A 27,374-nucleotide genomic window follows, 5' to 3' on the forward strand; every position below is an offset into this window, starting at 1 on the left:
GTCTTGAATCTTGCTTTATCTATCTTTGTTTTTGTTTCTCAACTCTTGAGTTTTGCATGATTTTTGTGCCACAGTCAATTAAAGACATTAGGGTTCATGCTGATGGTCTAGATTCTATCCGATCAAGTGTCTTTGGCTCACATTAACGGTCCCTGCAGGCAGACACTGACTTTTTAACGGTTTTGTTTGACTAGCATTCTGCAATCTTCAACCACTGTAAAATCAACAATACATGGCAGTAAAGTGCTGTATTATCTATGATACAAGCTAGTAAATACCAGCAAAAATCGGCAGAAGAAACAGATATTCACCGAATGCCTCAGCGCACACACCTTCGAGGGTTTTTAATGCATGAATCACTTGCGTGAAACAGATTTTTTGTCTCCATCAGTTATTCCAGGTAAATTTACAAACAGCATAATCTGATCCTGCTCCCAGTGTCAGCAGCTACAGGATTTCTGGGCTTATGTAAATGTGGATACAAAGAACCATAATTACTTGAGCCTTTTTGATCAGCTTTCATTTCATCCATTCAGAACAAAAAAATCTTAAAGTTTGTTCAAAAAAAACTGGTGAAACCGTTCAGTTTGTCGGGTTTATATTGACTTTGAAATTTTGATTTCAAAATCAATTGATTTGGTTTGTCAGTGTTTGTTTTCAAGAACTCGCATGTGCAGAGCTCCGTGCACATTTGTCTAAAAGGAGAGCGTTATTTCTACTCCGCATTCTGAACGTAAAGTCGGAGTGAATTCAGATCAGTATTGAAAAACAGCTGCATTGGTGAACAGATGGGGGAACAGTGTCTTCGGAGGAACGATGTTTCTAGTGAAGCAGCTTTTATATATTTATTTATTTTTGTAACTTTACCTCTAAGTGTGTGTCTGTGTGGTGGATTTCATGCGCAGTCTGCTGTCGGTTTGTGTGGCCTTAGGTCAGCTCGCACACCCGTGTATGTACCCGCTCCGCACACAGCGCCGGCAGATTGGGTGGGTGGGGCTTAAGGCTACCCGAAGTGACCCTGCCAAGCGGCATTGTGGTGACGCAAAAGTACATGCATCGGTGGTTTTAGCTTGACGAAAGACTTGTGGTTCAGATGTACCATTAAAACTGATTAATGCTTTCTGAACGCAAGTCTTTTTTTTCGTGCTTATTTACATCCACAACAATTTGCATTACAAGTACACAGACACCCAGGAGACGGCTGCATTTGTGATGAGAAGGATGACAAACTGCAGTCCTGCTTCTCCCAAATGTCGCTGTCATATTCAAATATGAATGTACCATCTGTCCCTGCAGCTCTGCCTCACTGCTGCTGCTGCAACTCAAACTCCTGAATGAGCAGCAGAAGCCTCCAAAGGTGATCTGTAGCTTTTTTCTCGTTACTGAAAAGTCCGTCATCAGGATATGGAGGAATTTCATAAAGAATGGGAGCAAATGCATTTCATCAATATCAGAGGGTAAAACTACCTTTGTATTGAGTTTTTCCCCAATATAAGCATAGGACTGAGTTTGTCCTGGGGTCACTTGGAGCCAAATGATATCTTTATATTTTAAATAGTCAGAATTATTCATTAAAAAGTCAAAATTGTGTATGGGTGTTTAATTCAATTTATTAAAGTCTAGCCCCAATCATCTATCGTAAAAGTGTTCCCAGTGGTCTTTTAAGAAAGGATTATGCCATTTTAGTACATGGTTTTTGCAGAGCAGCAGAAGTTCAGCAGAAGTGCTCTTATTTCTTATCATGCCTTCGTTTACACTCTCTCCTGCTAGCTTACAGCCCCTCACACCCCAAACCTATTAGCAGTGCAACAAAACTTGCGAGCAATATTGGTGCTATCCAGCCGTCCATTTTGTCTGCAAGTGGATGCATCAGAATGGAGCGGATCAGGGAGCTCGTGGCCTGCTAACAGTTGTTTGTATTTAACAACCACAAGCTTTTTCAGACTGCGTTTTTTTTTTTTCACCTTCTCCTGATTCACCATGATTTGAATTGAAAAATACTCTGAAGAGCACTTGTAATCCTAATTTTCTTTATAGATGTCCTTCATCATGATAAAAATGCTACAAGAACATGTTACAAACACATTACATTGTAGTGGGTCTTTAGCTTGTTCAATGGGGTCAGAAGGATTGAGGCGATGTTGTTGGAAACAGGGCACTTAAAACCTGCCAGTTTGATTTCATTTGAGGGGTTGGCAGTCAAACACACAGTAACAGGTCAACCAGTTTATGACTGGCTCAAAATTGTATAAACCCTTGTAGTCACTCTGGGTTTACATAGTTAATCAAACACTTAAATGATTGTTTGCCGCATTTAGGGCTGCACGATATGAGGAAAACTCGTGATATTAGAGATTAATATTGCGATAACGATATAATTTGCGTTACATAAACAAATAGCAAAATAACCAAAAACATCATTCCCATTTTATTGCAACAGTTTAAAAATTATACTCCAAATGACCCTCGTCGACATGGGTGACAAACATCTAACATAATAGGCCTCCATCTGATTGGTCAACAACAAGAAGGCGTCCATCCGATTGGTCAAATGCATAAAGGGATTTATTTGATTCCTTAAGCTGCCAAAAGATTGTTTTAACACATTTAAGGTTTACGATTTATTGCGATTTCCGCCGTCTTTTGCGATATGCATATTGTACAGCCTGATGTTGCGTTAACGAAAAATTTGCGGTATATTGTGCGGGCCTAGCCGCATTACATTTAAGCAGTTCTGCCAAAACTGCCAAGTACAGACCAATGTCAGTAGAAAACGTACGTATTTGGGTTTTTTTTTATTTGAGCTAATCCAAATTCCACCTTTGTTTAGTTAAAAGCATTAGTTATGTTCTGACTTTGATTTATAAAGTCAAATCACTCACAGTCAAGCACTTGTGATTCTGCGCTGAATAAACTAAGAAAATCTGCTGTTTTACAAATGTTTTATTTTATTTTTTTGTTTTTTCTTTCAAAGCTGACCTGCCATAATCCATACCTCAGCATGATCTGATGTTCTCCTCAGGGTTATGAAATCAAAATCACTGTCTGTTGGTAAATCTCTCATTGTGTAGCAGTCACATTACCTGAACGTCCAAATGCTGATGACACAAGCAGCAGTTTTCTTCTTCATTTTTGCTTCATTGCCCTGCCAGTGTCGGTCGCCTGCAGACTTCCCAGCTTCCTTATTCTCTCTGGAGCGTAAAATGTGTGGTCATACTTGAACTGGAGGAGGCCCTGTCCCCATGCAGTGATCATGCCAGCATACGGCAGGTTCAGTTACCAACTTCCCATGCCAGTACTGTCTGACATCAAGAGCTTTGCAGACATGTTTTCTTTATCAGAGCTGGTTACTTTTTAGGTATAGCTCAGGAATAAACCAGACTGCTAAAGACAGGGCTGTCGCCTCAGTGTCAGCAGGGAGAGTGTGCCTATTTGGATCATTCACTAACCCTCTGAATAGTCACACTGTAAAACTAAAAGGATGAAATACAAAATCGTTTTATAGGTATAGGGTTTTAACATTATATTTTTAATTTTGAAGTTTGGCAAACCTTGTGATAATTTTTTTTTCTGATGGACATTTGTCTTTAAAATAAAATTATTGTTGAGGTTACATCACAGTTATTTATTTCAAACTTTGACTCGTACGTTATTCAAGCCAGGCAATTCTATTTTTACGTAGAGATTTGATCAAAACATTTAAAAACATCATTTTAATGAGAAGCATGACTCAACTTCATGACATCAGTAAATATTTTAATGCAGAAACAGTTTGCTATCTGACAATATTTCTGTCTCAGTGTTATGGAAATCCCCTAACCCCAAAAGGTGCTTCCATTCCTCATGCTCCAGTTTAAAACATTATCAAGTTCATAGAGAAGATTATTTGTCATTTTGGTTGTAAAACAATTTAGATTTTGTAAACTGTAAGGAAAAAATAATAGATCATTATAAATTTATTGCGCAAACTAATAAGGCGACACCCGGCAAAACAGTGAGTACAGAAAATTTCAAGTTAAATTGATGACTTTAAAGTTGTCTCCATTGTCTTGCAACTTTTTTTTGACCCACCGGTTTCTATTCTATCTGATTCTCATTTGTTTGTAATATTCTACTAACAGGAGAAAAGTTAATTTGGGCTGTATAGATGTATAATGTTTACAACTTTTAAAATGTCTATGCATTCCTTCGGAAATCTGTTTCTTTCAATCTTATTATTCTAAAACAAGTTGGGTTTTGCTGAACAATGAAAGCAATCTCGCTGCTGACAAGGATTTCTCATCCAATCATGGTGTCACTCCAGATTGGAGGAAGAAGAGATGTTGCATGATGAGCAGAAATGATCTTATCTCAGTGCAATCTTAATTTATTCATAAGTGCAGCTTCTCATCAGCCTAGATGTGGAAATTATTGCCATTCTTACATTTACTGCAGTTGAATGGAGATAAAGAGCCCTGGTTGTCCCTGCAGAATCTTATCCTTAAGATTCCCAATATCCCCTGGTGTGACGTCCGTTTTTCTTACACCACAATTTTTTTTGTAAGCCTAAATTATATGAAAGAAGCCATAATTTTATTGTCTTTTTGTCTCCACAGTCCACACCATTGCACCTGGCAGCAGGATACAACAGAGTGAGGATAGTGCAGCTGTTGTTGCAACACGGAGCAGATGTTCACGCCAAGGACAAGGGGTACGTGCACCTATGCCGTCTGACTTCCAAAAAGTCAAGAGAGCAGATTTGGGAAGGCTTTACCACACTAGAGCTGCAGAAACTCCTCATTATAATCCATTATACTGTAAACAAAAATTCTAAGTCTACGAATTCAAATGTAAGAAGTAGACTTCCAGGACCATTCATTAAATAGATTTTTTTGAATATATTTTTAGCAGAGCAAAGAGTAACTTTTAGCATAGCTGCTACAGAAAGAGTACTACCAGAGGAAGCACTGTAGTGTTGTAGAAGTCAGCACCACCGAAGAAGAAAAAAATCGATTAAGATGTTAAAAGAAGAGTAAAGTAAAACAAGTGTTTCTATAAAATAAAGCATTTCTTTGAAAGCTTAGTTGTTTGTGGATAAATAATAGGGGTGTTACAATCCATTTTAACAATTCGATTCATAATTTGTAGTTGCTGTTTACAATTCAGTCGATTTTTAACAATCCAATTTGATCTGTAAAATCTACCATGTCCTAATCCAGATGGTATTTTCCTAGGTCAATTATATTCCATTTATTTCCTTTTTTAACCCTCCTATTATCCTTGGGATCAATTTAACCCCAAGGGTGAAATGTGTGAGTAGTATTTGAGGATAATACAAGGGTTAAAACAATTTTACTTGATAACTTGCCTCAGACACATTGATCTGGTTAGATGAATTGATTCATCAAATAATCTTTACACTTTTACTAAATAAAGTACCTGGGGGGGCTTAGGTTTTTTCTGTAAAGCGACTCAAATAGATACCAAAGTTTTTTACTACATTTAAAAACAATAAAGAAAAACAGGGACATTTGGTGGCATACTAAAGCTGGAGCTGCTTCAAAATGGACTGAACTATGATTGATTTATCAGCAAGAAAAATTCAAGTGCACCTGGCTGTAGACATCAGCATCCAGTGGCAGAAGCCCTCCTTCGGAACCGGAAGTCCACCAATATCAATATTTGAACTGGTGACCCTAACAGTTACAGTTCATTTTTTCGTTTAAGCTTCATTAAAAGTTCTTTTACAATTCTGAACACTTTGAGGTTTTGGTTAGGATTAAGATTATCGTAAATTGTATATTATCCGTGACTATGTCTCTGGGAACGCCTGGGGGTCCCCCCAGAGGAGCTGGAGGAAGTGGCCGGGTTGAGGGAAGTCTGGGCATTTCTGCTTAGACTGTTGCCCCCGCAACCCAGTCCCGGATAAGCGGAGGAAGATGAGATGATGTATATTATCCGCTTCCAGCTGATGATGTCAGGCGACATCTTGTTTGCAGCGAGGTCCCTTTTAAAAAATTAGAAGCCATTGTAGTTTTTTTAATATGATAAAAGGTTGAGCAGTGTGTTTATAGGAATTTTTGACCATTCTTCCGAAAGCGCATTGGTGAGGTTACACACTGATGATGGAGGCTTGGTTCTGAGTCTCTGCTCTAATTTATCCCAAAGGTGTTCTATCGGGTTCAGGTCAGGACTCTGTGCAGGACAGTCAAGTTCATCCACACCCAGACTGTCATCCACTTTGGTGCACAGTCATGTTGGAAGACAAAGGGGCCCGCACCAAACTGTTCCCACAAGATTGGTAGCACGGAATTGTTCATAATGTTTTGGTATCCTGAAGCATTTAGAGTTCCTTTCACATAGGGGCCAAGCCCAAATCCTGAAAAACAACCCCACACTATATAATTCCTCCTCCACCAAATTTCACCCTCGGCACAATGCAGTCAGAAATGCACCGTTCTCCTGTCAACCTCCAAACCCAGACTCATCCAATAGATTGCCAGATGGAAAAGTGTGATTCATCACTCCAGAGGACGCGTCTCCACTGCTCTAGAGTCCAGTGGCGGTGTGCTTTACACCACTGCATCCAACACTTTACATTGTACTTGGTGATGTGTGGCTTGAATGCAGCTGCTCGGTCATGGAAACCCATTCCATGAAGCTCTCTGCATTCTGTACTTGGACTAATCTGAAGGTCACATGAAGTTTGGAGCTCTGTAGCAGTTGACGATGCAGAAAGTTGGTGACCTCTTTGCACTCTGTGCTTCAGCATCAGCTGATCCCTCTGTCAGTTTACGTGGTATACTACTTCGTGGCTGAGCTGCTGGTGTTCCCAAACTATTTTATCTTGTTCTGATAGAGCTGACAGTTGACTGTGGAATATTTAGGAGCAAGACAATTTCACAACTGGATTTGTTGCACAGGTGGCATCCAGTGACAGGTCAATGCTGGAATTCACTGAGCTCCTGAGAGCGGAGCAAATTATTTCACAAATGTTTGTAAAAACAGTCTGCATGACTGACTGCTTAATGTGAATACACCTGTGGCCAAGTGATTAGGACACCTGATTCTGATCATTTGGAAGGGTGAGCAAAAACCTTTTACACCAAAGATGTATTTTGGTGTAAAAAAAAAGTTCTTTTATGTTTATTTAAACTAACAAGCAAAAATGCTGTGGCTCAAAGAGTGTAAAGGAATATTAAAAATACTGTATTTAGACTCCAATGATAACAAACTTACAACTGAAAAAATCATTAAATCAGATTCTAACATAATCTTGACTGATAATAAAAATACCCAATAGATGGCACAAAATAAATAATCAATTGCAGCCCCACTTTACTTTATTGGCATGCAATATATATTAAGTTTTTCGGTCTATATTGATTTCATATCCGATGTCTGATGATGTATAACCAAACTTTATGCTCTGTTTTTGGGACAAATTTTGTCATTAAAGCAGAATGTGTGACATGCTGCTTTGTTGAACTGATTTAAACACATTTAATTAATAAGACACGTAAATATAGTATTTTTCATGTTTTGGGTTGTATTACTGAACAAACAACTTTGTGTTTCCTCCTTCCAGTGGGCTGGTACCTCTTCATAACGCTTGTTCCTATGGACACTATGAAGTTACTGAACTTCTTCTAAAGGTACAAACACACACTATTACATTGTTCTTCAAGGAAATGTCCAGACAAAATACAATTTTCTTGTTATTTTGGACACAAATATTAGTATTTGACTAATTATTGACCTCCTAATTTGACTTGAATTTTTTAAAGGTTTCTATTTCCTCTGCTCAGTTGCGATTTCATTTAAAAAAAAAACTTCTGGGTAATTTCTTTACTACATTTCTTCCTTTTTTTGTGCTAAAATTGTACGTTTCTTCTGATTTTATTTTCCTCCTCCTTCTCAGCATGGAGCTTGTGTGAATGCCATGGATCTGTGGCAGTTCACTCCTCTGCATGAAGCGGCGTCTAAAAACCGCGTGGAAGTCTGCTCTTTGCTGTTAAGCCACGGCGCTGACCCGACCTTGCTTAACTGCCATAGCAAAAGCTCAGTGGACATGGCCCCCACTCCAGAGCTGAAGGAGAGGCTGACATGTGAGTCTGTGTTCACCTGCAGCTGACCCCCGATAACCTGCAGGTCAACCTGCATCAAAGGTTGAGCAGCAGCAACAAAAGCCAATTATTGCTTATTTTTCTATAACTTTTATCCCCTGCAGCTGCTCCAGAACCAAGAAGAAATACTCTGCATATGAAGAAAACAGAATTGTTTTTTAAGTTAGGAGACAGTTTTACAATAATTTCTTTCAGAATAATTTACCAAATAAACTGTAAAAAGTCTAGTTTTTCATCATCATATGATTTATTATTTCTACATTCTAACCCGATTAAATCAACTGATTATTCTCATAGAATAAATCATTTAAAAAAATGCTGTAATTTCTGAACAGGTCAGAACCTTTGAAAGAAAAAATAAAGAAAAATAAGTTTAGAATAAATGCTACTTAAAATCAAGCCGTTTTATTTCTAGATCTAGTTGCAGTTAAAAAATCCACATGAAGGATGAAAATACCCTCTCAAAAAATGACTTTATGATTTGATTTTATTTATCAGTTTATCCTTTGCACAGCTGTGTTCCCATTTTTTCTGTTTTTTTTGTTGTTGTTTTTCTGCGTTGGCTCCTGGCCCCTTCTGTCCTCAGAGGTTTCGGGAGTGCGGTTAAAGAGCAGCTGTCTCATCGTGTAAAGTCGGGCTTTCACGTTTATTGAGAGAATCTGGAAAGTGAGAGTTTAGTCACGTCAAGAAATCCTCAAATTTTCTGCAAGAGTTCAAGTCTTTGGAAAATAAAAAAAGGAAATTATATGATAGATTTAGTAATCTCAGTCTTGCACATAGATTTATCTCCACAAATTTAGGATGACAACAGTTCAGGGTTCATTTGTTTGTATTTTTAGCTGCGGGAGAAACATCTAGAAGTGAGCTGACTTTGTTACATTAGGCCTACTAAGTTTCAAATGGTCAATAAAGAAAAAGAAAACGTATAAAGTATTTAAGTATGGTTACGAGTGAAGTTTCTTTTTTTTTTTTTTGTAAAAAGGCAAAAAACTACGGTGGCCGGCTGACCAGAGAAGTGACGATTCATCAACTCTTTTCAGGACTAGATTATCAAGGACTGCCGTATTGATTAGCCTTGATGTTATCAGTTCTCTATAACTCTATTACTGGGAGATTTCTCTCCTCTGAAGGCTGAATGGAGGCTTTGCAGCATTTGTTGCACAAGCGTTGCATTAGCAGACCCAGAGGTTTTAAAAAAAAAAAAAAACAAGTTAGGGAAAGACAGAGATTACACTTTCAAATATGGCACACCACAGGTGTTGCATAAGTTAACTGAGTCAAAATTTTGTAGAAAAAAATAAAACTCACTAAATTTTGAACCATTTTGTTTTTGTGCTTCAGGTTCTACAGTTGTCCTCTTTAGGCTTAATTTTAGCTTAGCTGTGCCATCAGGTGGAGTTTCTACCTTAAACAAGGCAGCTTCTCCCTACAAACACATTTTAACAGATGAAATCGGTTTTGATCATGACGAATCCTATAGGTTTGATAAAAGTCCCACTCATATCATCCTTTCATCTATTTTAAAAGCGTTCCCAGTGGTCCTTTAATTACGATATATTTGCACAATCTCCCGCTAGCTTACAGCCCCTCATACCTCCAACCTAACATTACCGATGCATCAGAAATGGCGAGCAATATCAGAACAATCCAGCCGGACAGTTTATAGCCCGATACCAGCTCAGACAAGGAGAACAAAGATGTACATAAATCTGTTTGTCAAGTGATTGGAGCAGAATGGAGCAGAGCAGGGTGCTTTTGCCCACCCAGCGCATTTTACACTACAAGCTTTTTCCAACAGCATTTTTTGTCTGCTCCTAATTCACAACGATTCATAAAGAAATATTCAGAAATGCAATTCAAACTTAATTTTCTTAATCCCTACCATCATCAGAAAAATGCTAGAAGAGGATGTTATAAACACCAAGAACCCTGTTTTCATCTTAATGGGTCTTTAACATTTAAACAACGTAGAAAAAAAATTAAAAGGAGTAAAAGTAAACTCAAACAATATTTTAAAAGGCAGCACATCCAGAGCCCACAGCAGATCCAAAGGTTTTTCTTTTTTGTTAGACTGAATTTGGTCCGAAATCATTTGTAAATATTTATACATTTTAAGGCTTAGCTTGTCAAATTTGTCATTGTTATTCATGGAAGCAATATTTTTTGTTATCGGTTTATTCCTTCTTTTAAATCTGAAGGTTTTGTTGTTGTTTCAGATGAATTTAAGGGCCACTCGCTCCTCCAAGCTGCTCGGGAGGCTGACATGGCTAAGGCCAAGAAGACCCTGGCTCTGGAGATCATCAACTTTAAACACCCTCACACACATGAAACTGCACTGGTGTGTTTGAACTCAGTCTCCTCACTTTCCTATTATTGAATGTGATTTTAATGTGGTTTTCTATGCTTATGGTAATTAGCACTGTGCAGTGGCATCGCCACACCCAAAGAGGAAACAGGTCACAGAGCTGCTGCTGAGGAAAGGGGCCAACGTCAATGAGAAGAATAAGGAGTGAGTGACTCTTGTTCATAAATTCTAAAAAATAAAAATCCAGCAAGAAGCTTATTTTCCAGATAAGCAGATGGTAAAACTTGACAGTGATCATTGTTACATGTGAGGTGACTCATATGGTAGTGTAAGTTGCAGCAAACTATTCTATTATGACTTTAATGATGAGTAATTACTGGAATTTGGAGCATATTAAACATTTGAAAAACTGGTAAAAAAAAAAAAATTGAACCCTTATTTAGCTTCTTGTAAGCTTTTTTGCCTAATTTATCTACAATTTTTAAGAGCATGTTAGGAACAAATAGTAATTTTTTGATTTTTCTCTGCTTTTCTTCAGTTTTATGACTCCTCTGCATGTGGCGGCTGAACGGGCTCATAATGACATCATGGAGGTGCTACAGAAACACGGTGCAAAGGTGCGAGGTTTTTTGTTTTGTTTGTCACAAAATCTATGTAAAAAATTAAAGTAAATAAAAAAATGTATTTTAAAAATAGGTGATTTACGAATGATTTTTATTGTTAAACTCTTGCTCTAAATACCAACGATGTGCAATAATGTGACGCTACCACCACAAAACTGTGAACATTTAAAGATGCGACTTATGTAGAATACATTTTATTTGAATAAGACAGAAAAGTCCATGCGAGACATCGCACATGTTTGTGTTTGCAGGTGAACGCCCTGGACACGCTGGGTCAGACGGCTCTGCATCGCGCGGCATTGGCCGGCCACCTTCAGACCTGCAGGCTGTTGCTAGGATACGGGGCAGACGCCTCTCTGGTGTCGCTGCAGGGCTTCACGGCTGCTCAAATGGGAAACGAAGCTGTGCAGCAGATACTCAATGGTACGCTGTCCCTCATGATGGTGGGAGGTGGGGTGCGGAGTGCATATGAACTGTGCACGAGTGCGCCCAGAGGTTTAGTTGCTATGCAGCAGCAGTGAGGTGGGGGATTAACTGGAAGTGTTTTGTAAAGGTCAATATTGATATATTCACAGTGATGTTGCAGATGGGTAAATAGGTTTTGAGGCTGAGTTAACTAATCCTTAGTTTAGAAGAGACGCCACATCACAGTTCATTGCTGTGTAATGCTCAGACTAAAGATTTGTTTTTCATCAGTTAAATTGTGTTTCTCCTAAGGTCAAGTCATAAAGAAACAGATGCATGAATGTGGCTCCACTATGTGCTTTGTAAGCTTCAGAAAGAAGAATCACCTTTTGTTGACCAGAATCAGGAAACAGATAAAGGTCATACCGAAAGTTTGTTTTTTTTCAGCTGTCAGTCTGGATCCAGTGAGAAAAAAAATATAATATATAAATATATAAACCGTTTTTCGTTTTTGATTATTTTTGGTAGCCATTGTAAAAGGCTGCGATTCATTATTTTCAGCAAGTTGTTGCCATGGAGAAAATCTGCCAAATTTTTCTCCCGTGGATGTCAGAAATGTTTCTTTCCCAGCATTTTTAGACCAAGAGCACTAAAATGCTGCTAAAGTTGCTCTGGTGTCAACTGTGTACTAGAAAGTAATTTTACTTCGAATGAACAGTTTCTTTCCAGGTATAGTTTTGTTGAGGGTTGAGTTGAGCCTCTTCTTGATTGTTTGATTCCTGTTTTTGCGGCTCTGCAGAAAGTGTCCCTGTGAGGAACTCTGATGTGGATTACAGACTCCTGGAAGCCGCTAAAGCTGGAGATCTGGACACTATCAAGGTAATTTTCCTTCTGTTTAAATATCTTAACTTAAAATTTAAAAAAATGGAAAAATCTTATCAAAATCATATGCGTGTACCAGAAACAATATTCATTTATAAAATCCATTTTTTCTTTAAATTTATTTTAGTGGTTTACTAATAAATATTTTTTTTGTATTTGAAGAATTAGAGAAGAACTAATTTTAATTAGTTCAGTTTAAAATATTTTGTTTTAAAAACTAGAAAAGAAAGTTTCCCCTTTGCAGAGGTAACCTCTAGAATTTCTTCTCCAACTCTGTTTTTTTAACCCCTTTTGGATTTTTTTCAGTGCTGTCTTTATTTCTAGTCTGTTAAAACTGTTGCTGTAGTTTGTTTTTGCCACAGTTATCAAAAACTTCCTTTATTTAAACTCTGATCATCTTTTGATTTGTTGTAAAACTTCCCAGTGATCTTTTAATTACGATCATGCTGTTCTTAGGCCAAAAGTAACATATCTGCGTTGTTTTCTAGAACATAGTTTTTGCAGAGAAGCAGTAGTTCATTAGAAATTCACCTCTGAGTTGTGGGTGGGACGGTTGGTGTGGGGTAAGCCTGCCCCTACTTCCTGTCATCGTCTGTTTACGCGCTCTACCACTATCTTGCAACCCCTCACAACCCCAACCTAACATTACCAACAAACAAAAAATGGCGAGCAATATTGAAGCTATTGAGCTGTATAGTTTTCAGTCAGATTCCAGCTCAGACGAGGAAAACAAAGACGTACATGGATCTTATTGTCTGCAAGTGGATGCATCAGAATGGAGCGGAGCAGAAAGATTGTAGCTTGCCATAGAAGCTTCTACGGCACTTCTACAAGCTTTTTCCAACAATATTGTTGAATCTTCTTCTGATTCACAACGATTTTGAATAAAGAAATACTTATTTATTTAGCACTTTTAATCAAACAACGTAAAAATAGAAAATAAATGAAAATGCTAAAATCTTAAGAACACTATTTTCATCAGAGAGGGCCTTAGGACGTAAAATTTTTGCAGCAGAAGATAACCTGGTGTGTCCTCACACTTGCTGATAGGCAGTGGGTGATTATCATGTTCAGGAGGCTCCGTCAGTGTCTGAGAGGGGAGATGCTTTGACACCCGGGCAGGTGATGTTTAGAGATATGATCTCGGCCTGTCAGCTTTCTTTTTTGATTTTAAGACTAAAATAAGAATAATGTTTGCAGTCTTTTTTTACAACCAAAAACAGATCAGATCTGCCTTTTGGTTGGATTTTTATGCTAAAGTTTCCTTTCTTTTCTGATTGCAGTCATTGTGCACGCCTCAGAATGTGAACTGCCGAGACCTGGAGGGACGGCACTCCACTCCTCTTCACTTTGCTGCCGGCTACAACCGAGTGTCGGTGGTGGAGTACCTGCTGCACCACGGGGCTGACGTTCATGCGAAAGATAAAGGGTGAGGCCTCAGATTCTCACTCATTTTCCACTGATATCTTTTTGTAGTTGACATTTTCATTTTTAGACTGAATTCTTTAAAAATGATCTTGTTTTCCTCCCCCTCTGTAGTGGTTTGGTCCCTCTTCACAATGCCTGTTCATACGGACACTACGAAGTGGCCGAGCTGTTGGTCCGACATGGAGCTTCAGTCAACGTGGCCGATTTGTGGAAGTTTACGCCGCTCCACGAAGCCGCCGCAAAGGGCAAATATGAGATCTGCAAGCTGCTGCTAAAGGTTAGACTAGGATGGTCCTTTACTCACAGTAGACCAGTAGATCCTGTTGGATGCATGCAAATTCATTTATTACAGCTCCTGAGAGGTATACTTCCAAAATGTCTGTGTTTATGAAAACCGGGATACCAGCGGAAATCAACAGATGGTTGACATTCAGGGGAAGCATACAAGTAGAAATAGAAACATGAATAAAAAAGGGACAAAGACAACAAAAACTGACCAACCAAATGAAAAACCAAACAAAAAACAGCGACAAACGTATTCCCTCCTCCTGCTGACTGCTTAAAAGGTGCAGGTAAGCCCAATCAGCTGATCTGGATCAGCCTGGGAGGAGTTCAGACACCACAGTGACACATAACACATGAGACAGCATTATAGTTTATAGTTTGCCTTTTTCTAATTGCATTACAATGACAGTGTTCCGCTATAAAATGCCGTGTTATTCTTTTGATTGACTACTTAATGGGTCAAACAAGCCATTAAATGTGTCAGGATTTTTTAATAGTTAAATATTTGTCTAAGAAATTCATTTTTGTGTAACATTTACAAATGATATGCAGGTATTCCCATTCAAAGGCCGTGTATGAAGCTCTATGAAAGATTTCTAGAAAAAAAGGAGCTGTAAATCTTTGTTATGTAACAGCTTATTGTGCCACATTCACAGCCGAGTGGGTTTTTGTAAACACCCACAGATTAAGATGCGTCAGGGAAACTGGCCTTCCTTTTTTATGATTCTCCCAAATCTGCTTTTCTAAAACATGTTTTTTATGTTTTGTTTTTCTTTTCTTTTTAAATTTAGTCCTAATTTTTTATCCCCTTCCTTCATTTATTCCTCTTTTTTTTTAAGTAGCCCAACTGTATGTAGATAAATACTAAAGACTTCAGGATTTTTCAATTTGCTTTTCTTTTGAAATCATCGTCTGGCTGAAACATTTTGCACATCAAAGTTATTTTGTCGATTCGTAGTTTGACATGGAAGGTCGTATTTTCATGGAGCGAGGTCCTCTGGCTGTTTTATGCTTATGTCTCGTGCTACGTTCACAGTGGTGCGTATAAGAGCGTGTTGAACACAGGCTATTGAACGCACTTTTAGCATATAGTGTTCACACTGGTCTGCCGCTACCCCATACTAGCACATGTACTCATAGTTGGAAAAAGACTTGGTGACATAGAATTCTGGCCGGGCACAAACTGCAATTATTAATTTCTTCTTTATGAGAAATTTCAAAGGATTAGCACTTCCGTGTTTTGAAAAAGACACCACTTGTACCTTCCATTCTTTTATTATAGACATTTTATATTAGAAAGATAAAGATGAATATGTCTTCATTTAAAGAATTTAAACATTCTTTAAATTAAGAAGATCATCAATGGTTTACTGCACTGCAGCAGAAGAAAGAAAAAGGTTTTAGGCAATAAAAAAAAAGAGAAAATCAGTTTGACGTTAAGCAACAAATTGTCTTTGTGAGACTTTCTAGTTTTTATTCAACTATTTAGTGAAGGTCTTCAAGTTGTCTCTTTATTTTTCCAAGAATGAAAATATTGTGACAAAGTGAGATGAAGTACTTGATTAGTTTTACATTCAAACAGGTGATTCTAAAGTAAATCAGTATTTGTCACAAACTTGCTTTTTTATGAAAGGATTTCAATCCTAGAAAAGTGAGCTAAAGGGAAACCGAAGTAAAAGCAGTGAAGGAAAAGTGTAACTGCAAATAAAAATCTTAGACAATGTAATACAAGATAAAAAACCTGAAAAAGTTGTTATGCATCAAAAAGCTCTGAATGTTTCTAGTCCAGAGCAGAGCTCAGAACCAGGAGCGCAGAGAAGCAGTCAGAGCCTCGCCTCGGCTCTGCAAACACCTCCACCTAAAGTCCACAGAGAGCTGTAAACAAAAACAAAGAGGCAGCAGGCTGTTCGTCATCGTATAAAGCTGCCTTTAAAGCAAAGGTGAATACGGTTTCCACATCTGGTGTTAGTGTACGACAGAACACAGCTTTCCCATCAGAACAATGAGAGCGTTGTGACTATATTGTTGAAAAAGACGCAGAAGAATCAGTAAGAATGCAGTACGACGAGGTGATTGTGTGAGTATTAGGAGGAATGCTAAAAAATATTAGATGCAGAAAAACAAAACTTAGACTCTCATGTTTTTTTAAATTATGTGTTGCTTTAACTACAGGAGTCTAGAAAAATCTATTCAAAAGAAAATGATCAGAACAGGAGATTTGATCCTTGCTAAAGCAAACCCATGAAGATACTACTTAAAATACTCCCTGACCTGTGGACAAAGCTGTTGGATTTTAATGAAATTATATTTTAGGAAAAAAAACCTTCATCAAACAAAGATTTTCTGATATGCAATAGTTCCAGCAGACCAACGTTTTTCTGCCTCAAAGTCGTAGTTTGTTGTGTTTTAGGCTGTTGGTTCAACAAAACAAGTAATTAGAGAAGGTCACGTCTGGCTCTGGGAAGCTGGGATGTTTTCCAGCCTCTCCGAGGCAGATCAACTCTCGATTAATTGAAAAGCAGCAGACTCTGTAATGAAAACCTGTGCCATTTTAGTAATAAGCCAGGAAAACTCTAAACCCATACTTAAGCTCCTCTTGTGGAGATAAGCTTTTCGTTGTCTCCTCAAGACAACGAAAGAAAGAAGAAAACAAAGCTAAATGGCAGCTTAAATATACATAAAGAAGGGAAATTTTCCATTTTTACAGCAAAGAAATCTAATCTGATATGAACTTTGTAGAGAAAAGACAGATTTCTGTTATTAGAGGTTCCACAACAATAAGATCTACAAATGATTTAAAAAATCAAAGACAACAGTGTTTCAATCCTTACCAAATGGTTCCTTATGGTCCTATCACCAGATAATCTGATAAACCTTGTGGAATTTGTATGGTTTCTATTTGGTTTTCTATCTGAAAGTCCATAAACAGTTCCATAAATGTGCACTAGAGACCAAAGTAAGGAGTTTGTTTCAAGGCTGACCTCCTTATTCCACTTCCATATGAACACCAGAGCTGACAATCAAACGTTAACATGCTTTTCTTTCAAAGTGGATTGGAGTTTTGTGACTTGTGTTGTTGTTGTGTTGTGTACCTGAAGGAAGTTGTGTTTTTAGAGGTGTTTTTTAAGTGCAGCACTTGTCCAGACGCTATCTGTCCCAGCAGCTTTACTGGTGTTGCATTGCAGCCGAACCAAAGTTGTGTTATTAGATGGGAGGCGTGTTTAGTTGTTAGTGTTATCATCATCCACGCAGCAGTAAATGAAGTGTTGCTACCGCTGTCTGTGGGTAAACGCTGAGAGGCTCATTAATCCCAGCGAGCACATTCAAAGTAGCTCTGGAATTTAATAATAGAAACACCCCCAATCCTTAAACTCAATCCCTTTCATCCAATAACTGGTCTGGAGCCTGCAGTTTGAAATACAGGATGGAGTTCTTAAAGTGGGGATGGAGGCTGTTTTTTTCATGATGTATTTCATTCTAACTGAAATCATTGTGAGGTGTTTGGACTTTCAATGCGACTCTAAAGCTGCGGCCACCCCTGGCATGTGTTGCATGTTCAAGAATGCTGCTGATTGCGGGTCCTGAGCGCGCATAGCCCATGGCGTTCACACTGAACATGCAGGGAGGGACTTCTTATATTTTCTTTTGCTACTGTTTACTAGCACATACGCCACCTGCATTTGGAAGAGGCTTGATGCAAAATATCATAGCGGTGCACGTCTTACAAATCTTGCTTCCGGCTTTTTCTTTCACAGCTCTATTCTGGTATATGAAAGTATTAGTTCATATAATTCCAACTGGCAACAAACCGCAATTATTAATTATTCCTCTATGATCAGTTTTTAAACGGTTGGCACTTCAATGAAATTAAGAGACACCATCCATTCGTCACTACCAAATACAAGTCCCTGATTGGTCAAAGTTTAACCTGGTTTAACTTTCAACACATGTTCAATGGCTGTGTGTTTTGTACATAGAGCCAGATGGTCATAGAAACTTGCAAAGCGACAGGTGAACACGAGAGTTGTGAACGTGGAAGACAGGAACGTGGGTTTATGCGCGTTTGCATAGGCTTTTCATTGAAAGTGGACCCTTGAACGCGCGTTGCTAATGTGATATGAAAGTAGCCTCTGATCTGCTTCTGTCTGCATTTAGAGCAAGCTAGCAATCAAACAAATGCAACACCAGGTTTACCCTCATAGTCACGTGTCACAATATGAAAAAATGCTGTAGTCCAGCTGTTGTTTTTTTTTTCTGGTTTTACTTGAACTTCATGATTTATCATCTGCAGTAAATTGCAGCTCTTGATTGAGAAAAAATCTGATTATCATTTGAATGTTTTGCAAACTTTGATCAAATTTGTGTGAAAACTCTACAGATAAGAGAAATAATAAAAACCAGAGCAAAGAAAAGATTTTCTTTTTGATGTTTGGTAAAGTTTCTGTTAAACATCCTAATTCTTAAATTTCTGAAGAAAAGTCTAATTCGAGCTCCTGACCGACTTAAGTTTATCCAAACAATCAGGAAAGAGTGAGGGCAGTTCTAAGGTGCCGGTAGAGGCCCAGTTTCACCTCTCTAAACCTGCAGTCAAATGACGGCTAAGAGGTGAAAATGTCTACTTTTATCCCTGAGGTGAGTGTCGTCCGCTTCATCTGTCTACTCCTTATTTTCCTTGTACTGCTTCCTGATGAACCGTCTGTCTCCTCCTGCCTCTTATCACTTGTCATCTTGTCAAAGTGAAAGACTTTTTGAAAGGACCTGAGATTTTGAAGGATGCCACTGTCTGGGATGGATTGAGTTCTGGTTTATCCCCAGTTTTTTTCCTTTGACTCTAAACATTTGATTTATTTGCATTGATGTTCAGGTGATAGATAATTATTTGCATAGTTTTTCTCTTTGTCGTCCTTTTGTTTTCCTTCCTCTTCATGAGATTCTGCCTTCTCTTCCTCAGCATGGAGCAGATCCAACCAAGAAGAACAGGGATGGGAACACGCCTCTTGATCTGGTGAAGGATGGGGACACAGACATCCAGGACCTGCTGAGAGGAGACGCTGCACTGCTGGACGCTGCCAAAAAGGGCTGCCTGGCCAGGGTGCAGAAGCTATGTAGCCCCGACAACATTAACTGCCGGGACACGCAGGGACGCAACTCCACACCACTCCACCTCGCAGGTAAAAGGCAGGAATAGAAGAATAGAAACGGATTCAATAAGCTGCTATCCAGTCACATCTAGATTATTATGTTGGATCTTGCACTCGTTTTATAGTCGGCGAGTAGACATGATGTTTCTGTGCACAAACCTGGTGTTTTCATTCAGCATCTCTAAAAGTTGTGAAATCTATGTCAGAGATAACAGGACCTCACTGCGACTACAGGAGCTTACAGGCTTTAACAACAAAAACACTAAGAGGCTCAGAGAAAGACAAAAATGCATTGCAATAATTATTTCAGTTATTTCTGTTTGGGTAATTTAAAAGCTGACTTTTAAAAAATAAGAAAAGTCAATGGCATTGATTATTTATGATTTTAGGTTTTTATTTAACGATTCCAGGAAAATCTCGGACTTCAGTGTATAGTACAACATAAAATGTAATTTTGCACAGAAAACCTAAATCAGGCACATTAAAACTGACATCTGAAGGGGAAAATGTCCACATGAATCGCTGATGTACGCTGATGTTTATATTTCTTGTGTAGCCATTGCAGCACATTGGGCAGTTTTCAGACTCATATTGCAACAAAATTATTTAAATATCAGACATTTTTTTAGCAGAAGATCCAGCCTCTTAAAATATTTGGTTTCTGCTTTAAAAAAATAAAAAACCCTTATGTGGTTTATCACGTTTATTCCCATGGGGGCTCAAATTCTCCCTTTTTTTTCTTTTTCCTTTCCACCTCTCCTCTACTTTCCGTCTTGTCTATGTGATGCTCTGCAGCCGGCTACAACAACTTGGAAGTAGCAGAGTATCTGCTGGAACACGGAGCTGACGTGAACGCACAGGACAAAGGAGGGTTAATTCCTTTACACAACGCTGCTTCGTACGGGGTAAGGCTCCAAAACAAACGGTTTCCTCTTTAACTGTAGACACTCTTTGAACTGCTGTAACTCGTTGACTGTTTGTGCAACAGCCGTACTTCCAACAGATTCTGAAGGATGAGAAAAGCGGCTTTGCGCGGACATGCAACCCTTTACGTCTCAGCTTCTCAATCCAGTGAAATCCCATTAACTGCACAAACAGTCAAAGAGTTGAGTTGATTCAAAGAACACGTGCTATTTCCTGTCCACCAGTACGGCCCCAGTCTTAAAGGGTTAAAAAGAGTTCAAATGTGCAGGGGAAACAAGAATAACAGTTGTTACAACATACCATGTAGCAATTTCAGATCTTAGAATTTGACAGTCACCCGTCTGTTAGATTTAAGCCAAATTTAGTCTCAGATTTAAATGAAATTATAAGGTTAGAAAAAAGACTCAATAGCGTATTTTCCGGACTATAAGTCGCACCGGAGTATAAGTCGCACCAGCCCAAAAATGCATTATAAAGTAGAAAAAAACACAGATAAGTCGCACTGGACTATAAGTCGCATTTTAACTTTCACAACCTTATATGACACAATCATAGCAGACTGTTTATCTAATAATTTCACAGTCATTTTTTCTCAAACCTATTTATTCTTTTCATGAAGCATCATTGGCTAACTAATACTCTGTTTTCATCCTGTATTTGTAGAAACAGTTTTCACTTTTATTGCATTTCTGAATCTATGAAATCATTGGAAAATAGAATATTATGTTGTTAGCCTTCAAGATCTTACTGTAAAAAAAAGTTTGCTGATTCTCTGAGTCACTTAACATCCTCTTAATACTTAACATACCTCATACATCAAATTGACCCACGAACATCATCTCTGTTCCTCACAAATGAACATAACAGGAGGGTTAACAATGTATTTATTTCAATTTATTTCTTATATATGTCGCTGCGGAGTATAAGTCGCACCCCTTGCCAAACTATGAAAAAAAGTGCGACTTATAGTCCGGAAAATACGGTAGTACAATTCCTGTGGATACTAAATGTGGTATTTATTGATGTCAGAAGGGTCTATCTTAGACTGAAATCAATCAAACAGGTTTTTATTTCTCTTGTAAAATTGATCCATTTTCATTGGAATTAATTGAACTCAAAATGCTTAAGTGTCAAACCACCTAGTGGTTTCTTAGTTACATTACCTGGGTCCAGCTAGTTTTGATTCTAAATCAGCCTCAGACAGGAAGTCAAACACTCTTTCCTTTTTAGTGAAATGAAGTGATTGTGTCCTGAATTATTTATCTGTGTTAGACAGAGCAGTCATTATTAGAAATGAGAGGAATGAAGGTCAACCGCAGCAAGACGGAGAATCTGTGTGTAAATGAGAGGAACTCAAGTGGAACGGTGAGGTTACAGGAAGCGGAGGTGAAGAAGGTGAAGGACTTTAAGTACTCAGGGTTAACAGTCCAGAGCAGCAGTGAGTGTTGGAAAAGGGTTAAGGACGTGTGCAACAACCTCAAACGGGTGTAATTAAAACTGTAAATTAAAATAGTTTCAGCCAGGTTTTCCAAGGTTTACTCGCCTCTGCTCAGCGTTCTGCAAAGAGAGTCATGGAAGACATTTTTATGATGGCTTAATGAGCTCTGCATCACACCAACACATATAAATGCAATGAGGCACCCCCACATACTTAATTAAATCACTTCATGTTGTGTTTCTGCCAAAGCAAACTCTGGAACGGATTTCCTAATACAGTGGATCATTGTAGCATGTTTTTGTCTCTGATAAAAACAATTTGTTTGCTGTTTTTCATACTTTCTCCTTCCATCTTTATCTGATGTTCTGTTTTTCTTCCTCAAAGTGCTCCCTTAACCATCCCTGTCAGCTCTCATGTCTTCATCTCGACCTCCACTCCTCTGTGCAGCACGTGGACATCGCCGCCCTGCTGATCAAGTACAACACATGTGTGAACGCCACAGACAAGTGGGCGTTCACCCCACTCCACGAAGCAGCGCAGAAAGGCCGGACTCAACTCTGCGCGCTGCTGCTGGCGCACGGAGCTGACCCCACCATGAAGAACCAGGAGGGACAGACGCCGCTGGACCTGGCAACGGTAAAAACAGACCACCAAAGAGACATTTCAGAAACTTTTCTCTTTACTGTTTTCCTCTAGTATTATTTTTCTAAATCTACTTTTATATCTTAGCTGTTTTTTCAGCTTGTGTTTACATACTTTTAAAAACACACGTCGGTTCTCCTTCTCTTTTGGCTACAGGCTGATGACATCAGAGCTCTGCTGATTGATGCCATGCCGCCAGATGCCCTGCCCAGCTGCTTGAAACCACAGGCCACTGTGGTGAGTTCTCAGGTTTGGACCTGCAGCCTTCAGGTCCACGATGGTTTGAAAACATAACCATATTTGAAACAACGTGATCGTTCCTCTCTTTCAGGTGAGTGCGGGCGTGGTGAGTACAGGTGCAACGGCAGCGGTGGTCATTTCGCCTTCCCCGTCCCCCTCCTGCTTATCGGCAGCCAGCAGCATTGACAACCTGACCGCCCCCCTCAGCGACATCGCAGGAGCCGGAGTCTCCAATGTCGCAGATGGAGCGTCCGGCTCCGACAGGAAGGAGAACGACAGTAAGCCTATACGGACAAGCCCCCACATTCTCACATCATGTGTGTGTGTGTTGTCTCACGAGTAACCTCCTCTGATGACCCTACAGCTCTGCTGGACATGACCATCAACCAGTTCTTGAAGAGTCTGGGCCTGGAACACCTTAGGGACATCTTCCAGCGAGAACAGGTACACAATTAAACTCTGCATGAGTCACAGAGAGACAAGCGGGAAGATAGAAGGCAGTTTAAAGAAAATTATCCCTTGTTTTTCTGAACTGAGGTGATTCTCAGTCGAACTAAAAGGAATAAGCGAGATTATGTATTAAACATCGCCCTTTTCATGCTCCATAAACTAACATAAAATGTAATTTTTGTCCGACTGTGTCAAGTTAGTGTGGAATTGTGGGATATTTGCTCGTTTTGTAAGCACTCTAATTAACATCCAACTGTCATTCTTTATTCATCACTAATCAAATTCTCAGGATCAATCTCATCTCTGAGAGTCTAGAGAACCTCACTGTAACCCATCTGCATATAAATGGAGTCATTACTTCCTCCCATTCGTTGACCTTTTCTTCCCGCCTCTTTTGATTTTCATGAACATTTGTGTGACCTACTTTAACTGCAGTTTACCACAGACCAATGCAACCCTCATACTAATAAGGTCTATTATTAAACATCATTGTCAGAGGGTTTATATAATAATTATATGACTCATATTTGGTTGAAATTTATAGTTGCGCAATGTCAGCTTTTAGCTACAGGATAAATGTTTGATTAGATGGCAGATTGCAATGTTTTCCGTGTTCTTATTTCCTCTTTTGTCAACAAACAGCCGCTGAACTGCTGGGATGTTTTTGGTTTTCTCTGTGCAGATTTCCCTGGATGTCCTGGCAGATATGGGTCACGAGGAGCTGAAGGAGATCGGCATCAACGCCTACGGCCACAGACACAAACTCATCAAGGGCATTGAGAGGCTGCTGGGAGGTCAACAAGGTCAGTCCAGGCAGAAACACACTTGTGTGAAGCAGCAGCAAACGGTTTGAGATTAAAGACACCAAAGCAATAAAAACATGTGTGTTATTGAATGTCAGATAACTCTCTGAATTTTCTGTTCAAAGAAATTAGCTATATTTTAAGAAAACACAAGACATTGCGGAAAAAAAATGTTTTTAGAAAGGCAGTAACTTGAATGCCATTACGCGCATCAAACTGGTCAATACTACTCTTTGTAGTTTTATAGAGGGGTCTCCTATCCCTGGGCTGTGGAGTAGGATCTGTTTAAGGGTCAATTAGCACCAAGCTGCAAAGGAAGAAGATATAATTTGTTTTTTATGTTTAATCTGGTTCTGAATGGTGTTTTATTTTGGAAAACTGGATTCTCTTCACCACTGCTGTCTATGACTCACTCTTCTTGATGCATGTCTAGGTTCTCAGTCACGTCTTACATCCATTCGCTACCTTCTTAAAGTGCCTGCTTTAATACATTACTGCTAGATTTAAACCAGCTCAGCTAATGAAATGAACACAAAACATAAACGTGAGAAAAAGAAAGCTGCATTTAAAGACCCACTCAATCATATTTTGATCCATTTTCAAAATGTTCCATGTGTTCAATTTTGTTTAAAATTCTAGGAAATACTTTTTACATCACAGCAGTAGTTCATAAGAAATTAGCCTGTGAGTTGTGGGCGGGACTATTGGCCCGGAGCAGCCCCCCCTCCTGTCACCGTTACTGAGAGATCAGAACAGGGAACTTGTGGCCCTACCAGCGTGTTTTCAACTTCACAAAAAACTCTTTTTCCAAAGCTATTTTTTTCGTCTTCTCATGATTCAAAACAATTAGAATAAAGAAATGTTCAGAAATGTAATTTTAAACTTATTTTTCCTATATATATCCTCCATCATCAGAAAAATGCCACAAAAACTTGTTAAAAACACAGTTTTCATCAGAGTTGGCCTTTTACCAGACATTATCATAAGTATAGTGCTCTACTGTGACAGTTGTTCCCATGCACCACTCTGTCTCTGCCTACTTCATTATTATATATCAGAGATACCAGTTTTTATGCCACTCATGTCATTGTATTTTGTTGTATTTATCTGACGCAGAAGAAAATATTTTCTGATGTTAAATTGGTTTGTGGTGTAATAAAGAGCGGAGAGCGCCAGTCTAACCCTTGTGCTATCTTAGATGACCCCACCCTTACATTGACGTGTTCTCCCTACCATGACAAAGGTGGATAAAGGTGGAAAGATTTCATGTAATCCATGTACACCAGTAAAAATCACAAATCATTGAAGAAAAAAGGTTCAGCGCACTGTCTAGTGGGTCTAGATGACCCAACTCCCAACGTTAAAGTGCCTAGGATAGCACAAGTGTTATGGGACATTCATTCATTTATTCCAGGGCTATGTAGCCCAGGCTACCTAGCGGTGTCTCAGATTGGCCTTGGTTCACTTGCAAGTGAACTCTGGTGTGCTTCACTACTGTGTGTATGTAGATTAACCATCTAGTTGAGCTAAAAAAGGAAGTTTTTCATCTAGAAAAAGAAAGCCTGAATCTGAATTCTTCCCCTACCCCTCCTGCTTCTCCCTACCCAGGGGTGGGCAATTATTTTGACTCGTGGGCAACATAGGGTTTTAAAATTGGATAGAAGGGCCGTAACAGGAGCAGATGCGTGGAGTGAGAAATAAGAAGAATGAAAAACAACAACGGTCATCCGCGTTAGTACGTAGCTGCCAGCGCTCAGAAAATGCATAACAACCTCAGTTTACTTTAAACCTTTAAACAGTCATGCCAAAGAAAACAAAACAGTCAAAACAAAAAACATGGTAAAACAAAAAGTCATTGCTTACATTTAGATGTAAACTTCTGTGCTTCGGGGCACACCCACGTGAAGAAACGCGTTTCTCCTCGGCGACACAGCACAACGTGGAACAACCTTGCGGGCAGAGGGCTCTGTAGGGTGATAGGAGGGTTTTCCTATAAAAAAAAACTATTTCGGACACCTCTAACCCTCCAAATGCCCCTACAGTTGGAAGGGGCAGGGAGAAACCGTAGGGGTAGGAGAAGAATTCAGATAAACAAACACAGACATAATATGTCGCAGGTGCTTATGAAAATACAGTCAAAAGATGGCATGCAAAACACACTGTTCGTGTATCGTGGCTTTCTTAAGGCCTGTTCACACCGGGACGAATTTCACGGGCGATTTTCGCCGACGTTTAACGCCTCAGGACTAAACAAAGGGCACCAATGAGAGTGTGCACACCGACGCGAAAAAACGCCACGCGTCAAAGCGTCAAAAAAAAAAAAACGCCTCGGGTTCGTTTTTTTTTTTCGACGCATCGCGTCGAAATCTACTCGACCAATGAGAACGGCGCTTTTGCACACGTGTCTGGAGCTTCTGAAGTTACAGTAAAACACAACTTGGGGGCGCTCAAACACAAAACTGCCTTGCTGAGCACACATACCAGCGAAGAAGATAGACGCCAAGTAGCGTCTACACAGCAGCGAAGAAATAATGACGGACATTCTAAAATATCCCCGAACCAATCACCAGTTGGAGCTACTGATGCTTGAAATATTCATGTTTTCTTTGTTTGATTCTGACAAGCACGTAAATACTTGCTCTCTTCTTCTGAGTGAAAAGCGACTTTAAGAAGCGTAAAGTTGCGCAGCGCCACCTTGTGTACAGGAGTATTTCTGTTTACATTAAGCGCCATCTAATGTCAGGGAATGAAATTGCATGTTCGCTCGGCTCGTCAGCGAAAATCGCCTGGGTGTGAACACAAAAAACGTGGCGAAAAACGCTGGCGAATAACGCCTGGCGAATATTCGTCGCGGTGTGTACGGACCTTTACACCTCAAAGTGTTTTTTTGTGCTGGTCAGAGCTGATTAGTTATTCTTTGTCATTGATGAATTGAAGTGTTTGTTTGATTGAGACTCATAACGTGTCTTTAAAATGCATTTGTAGGGGCAAACCCATACCTGACGTTTCACTGCTCCAGCCAGGGCACAGTGCTCATCGACCTGGCACCAGATGACAAGGAGTTCCAGTCTGTCGAAGAGGAAGTAAGAAAACACACACAGTTATGGAGAAGCTGCGTCTGCCTGTTATTTTCAGTGGGTTTTTGTAGCTTCCGTTAGCAAGATGTGTGATGGAAAGTGACAACGGAAGTCAGCGTAGATGAGCTTAAAGTAACGAGAACCAATAGATGCTAGCAGAAATTAAATCTAAATTGAATCTGTAAAAGCTTACAGATTGTGAGGTCTTCTTTAGAGAAACAGAGAGAAGAATCTCCTAATACTGAATCTCAATACTGATTTGTTGTTGTGCTACTGCAGCCTTTGTTTCAAATAATTAAGTTATAAAATCAAATGAGCCACAGCTCTATTTCCAGCGATCCTTTAAAACCTAAAATATGACAAAGTTTGTTCCAAGTGTCTCTGTTCTGTCTGCTTGTGGTTGATTTTCCTGCTGTTCTTGTCGTCCTCAGCTGCAGAGCACAATCAGAGAGCACCGTGATGGAGGCAACGCAGGCGGAGTCTTCAGCCGGTACAACATCATTAAGGTATGTTAACACAAAGGTGTCCGTGCTGTGCTGAAAGCACAGACGGTGCTTTTGTTTGTGCAGGAACGAGACATCCTAACCGCGTTTACCTTCCTGCAGACTCGTTAACATTCACCGCTC

At 39.3% G+C, this 27,374-nt stretch overlaps 1 protein-coding gene across 3 annotated transcripts in view; it reads left to right on the top strand.

The window, feature by feature from the left end:
• Nucleotides 1–27,374, top strand: part of LOC101158122 (tankyrase-1) — a 91,646-nt gene that overhangs the window by 58,392 nt on the left and 5,880 nt on the right. For all 3 annotated transcript variants that reach the window (XM_011481926.3, XM_011481927.3, XM_011481929.3), the window contains 19 exons: nt 4,596–4,690; nt 7,568–7,634; nt 7,901–8,087; nt 10,322–10,443; nt 10,523–10,614; nt 10,949–11,027; nt 11,285–11,456; nt 12,238–12,317; nt 13,604–13,749; nt 13,860–14,025; nt 18,985–19,204; nt 19,970–20,079; nt 21,984–22,172; nt 22,335–22,415; nt 22,510–22,696; nt 22,783–22,862; nt 23,551–23,671; nt 26,657–26,754; nt 27,180–27,254. In XM_011481926.3, the coding sequence (XP_011480228.1) occupies nt 4,596–4,690; nt 7,568–7,634; nt 7,901–8,087; nt 10,322–10,443; nt 10,523–10,614; nt 10,949–11,027; nt 11,285–11,456; nt 12,238–12,317; nt 13,604–13,749; nt 13,860–14,025; nt 18,985–19,204; nt 19,970–20,079; nt 21,984–22,172; nt 22,335–22,415; nt 22,510–22,696; nt 22,783–22,862; nt 23,551–23,671; nt 26,657–26,754; nt 27,180–27,254 (2,367 nt within the window). The remainder of the gene's footprint in view (nt 1–4,595; nt 4,691–7,567; nt 7,635–7,900; nt 8,088–10,321; nt 10,444–10,522; nt 10,615–10,948; nt 11,028–11,284; nt 11,457–12,237; nt 12,318–13,603; nt 13,750–13,859; nt 14,026–18,984; nt 19,205–19,969; nt 20,080–21,983; nt 22,173–22,334; nt 22,416–22,509; nt 22,697–22,782; nt 22,863–23,550; nt 23,672–26,656; nt 26,755–27,179; nt 27,255–27,374) is intronic.

Source organism: Oryzias latipes, chromosome 12, assembly GCF_002234675.1.
Source record: "Oryzias latipes chromosome 12, ASM223467v1".
NCBI lineage: Eukaryota > Metazoa > Chordata > Actinopteri > Beloniformes > Adrianichthyidae > Oryzias > Oryzias latipes.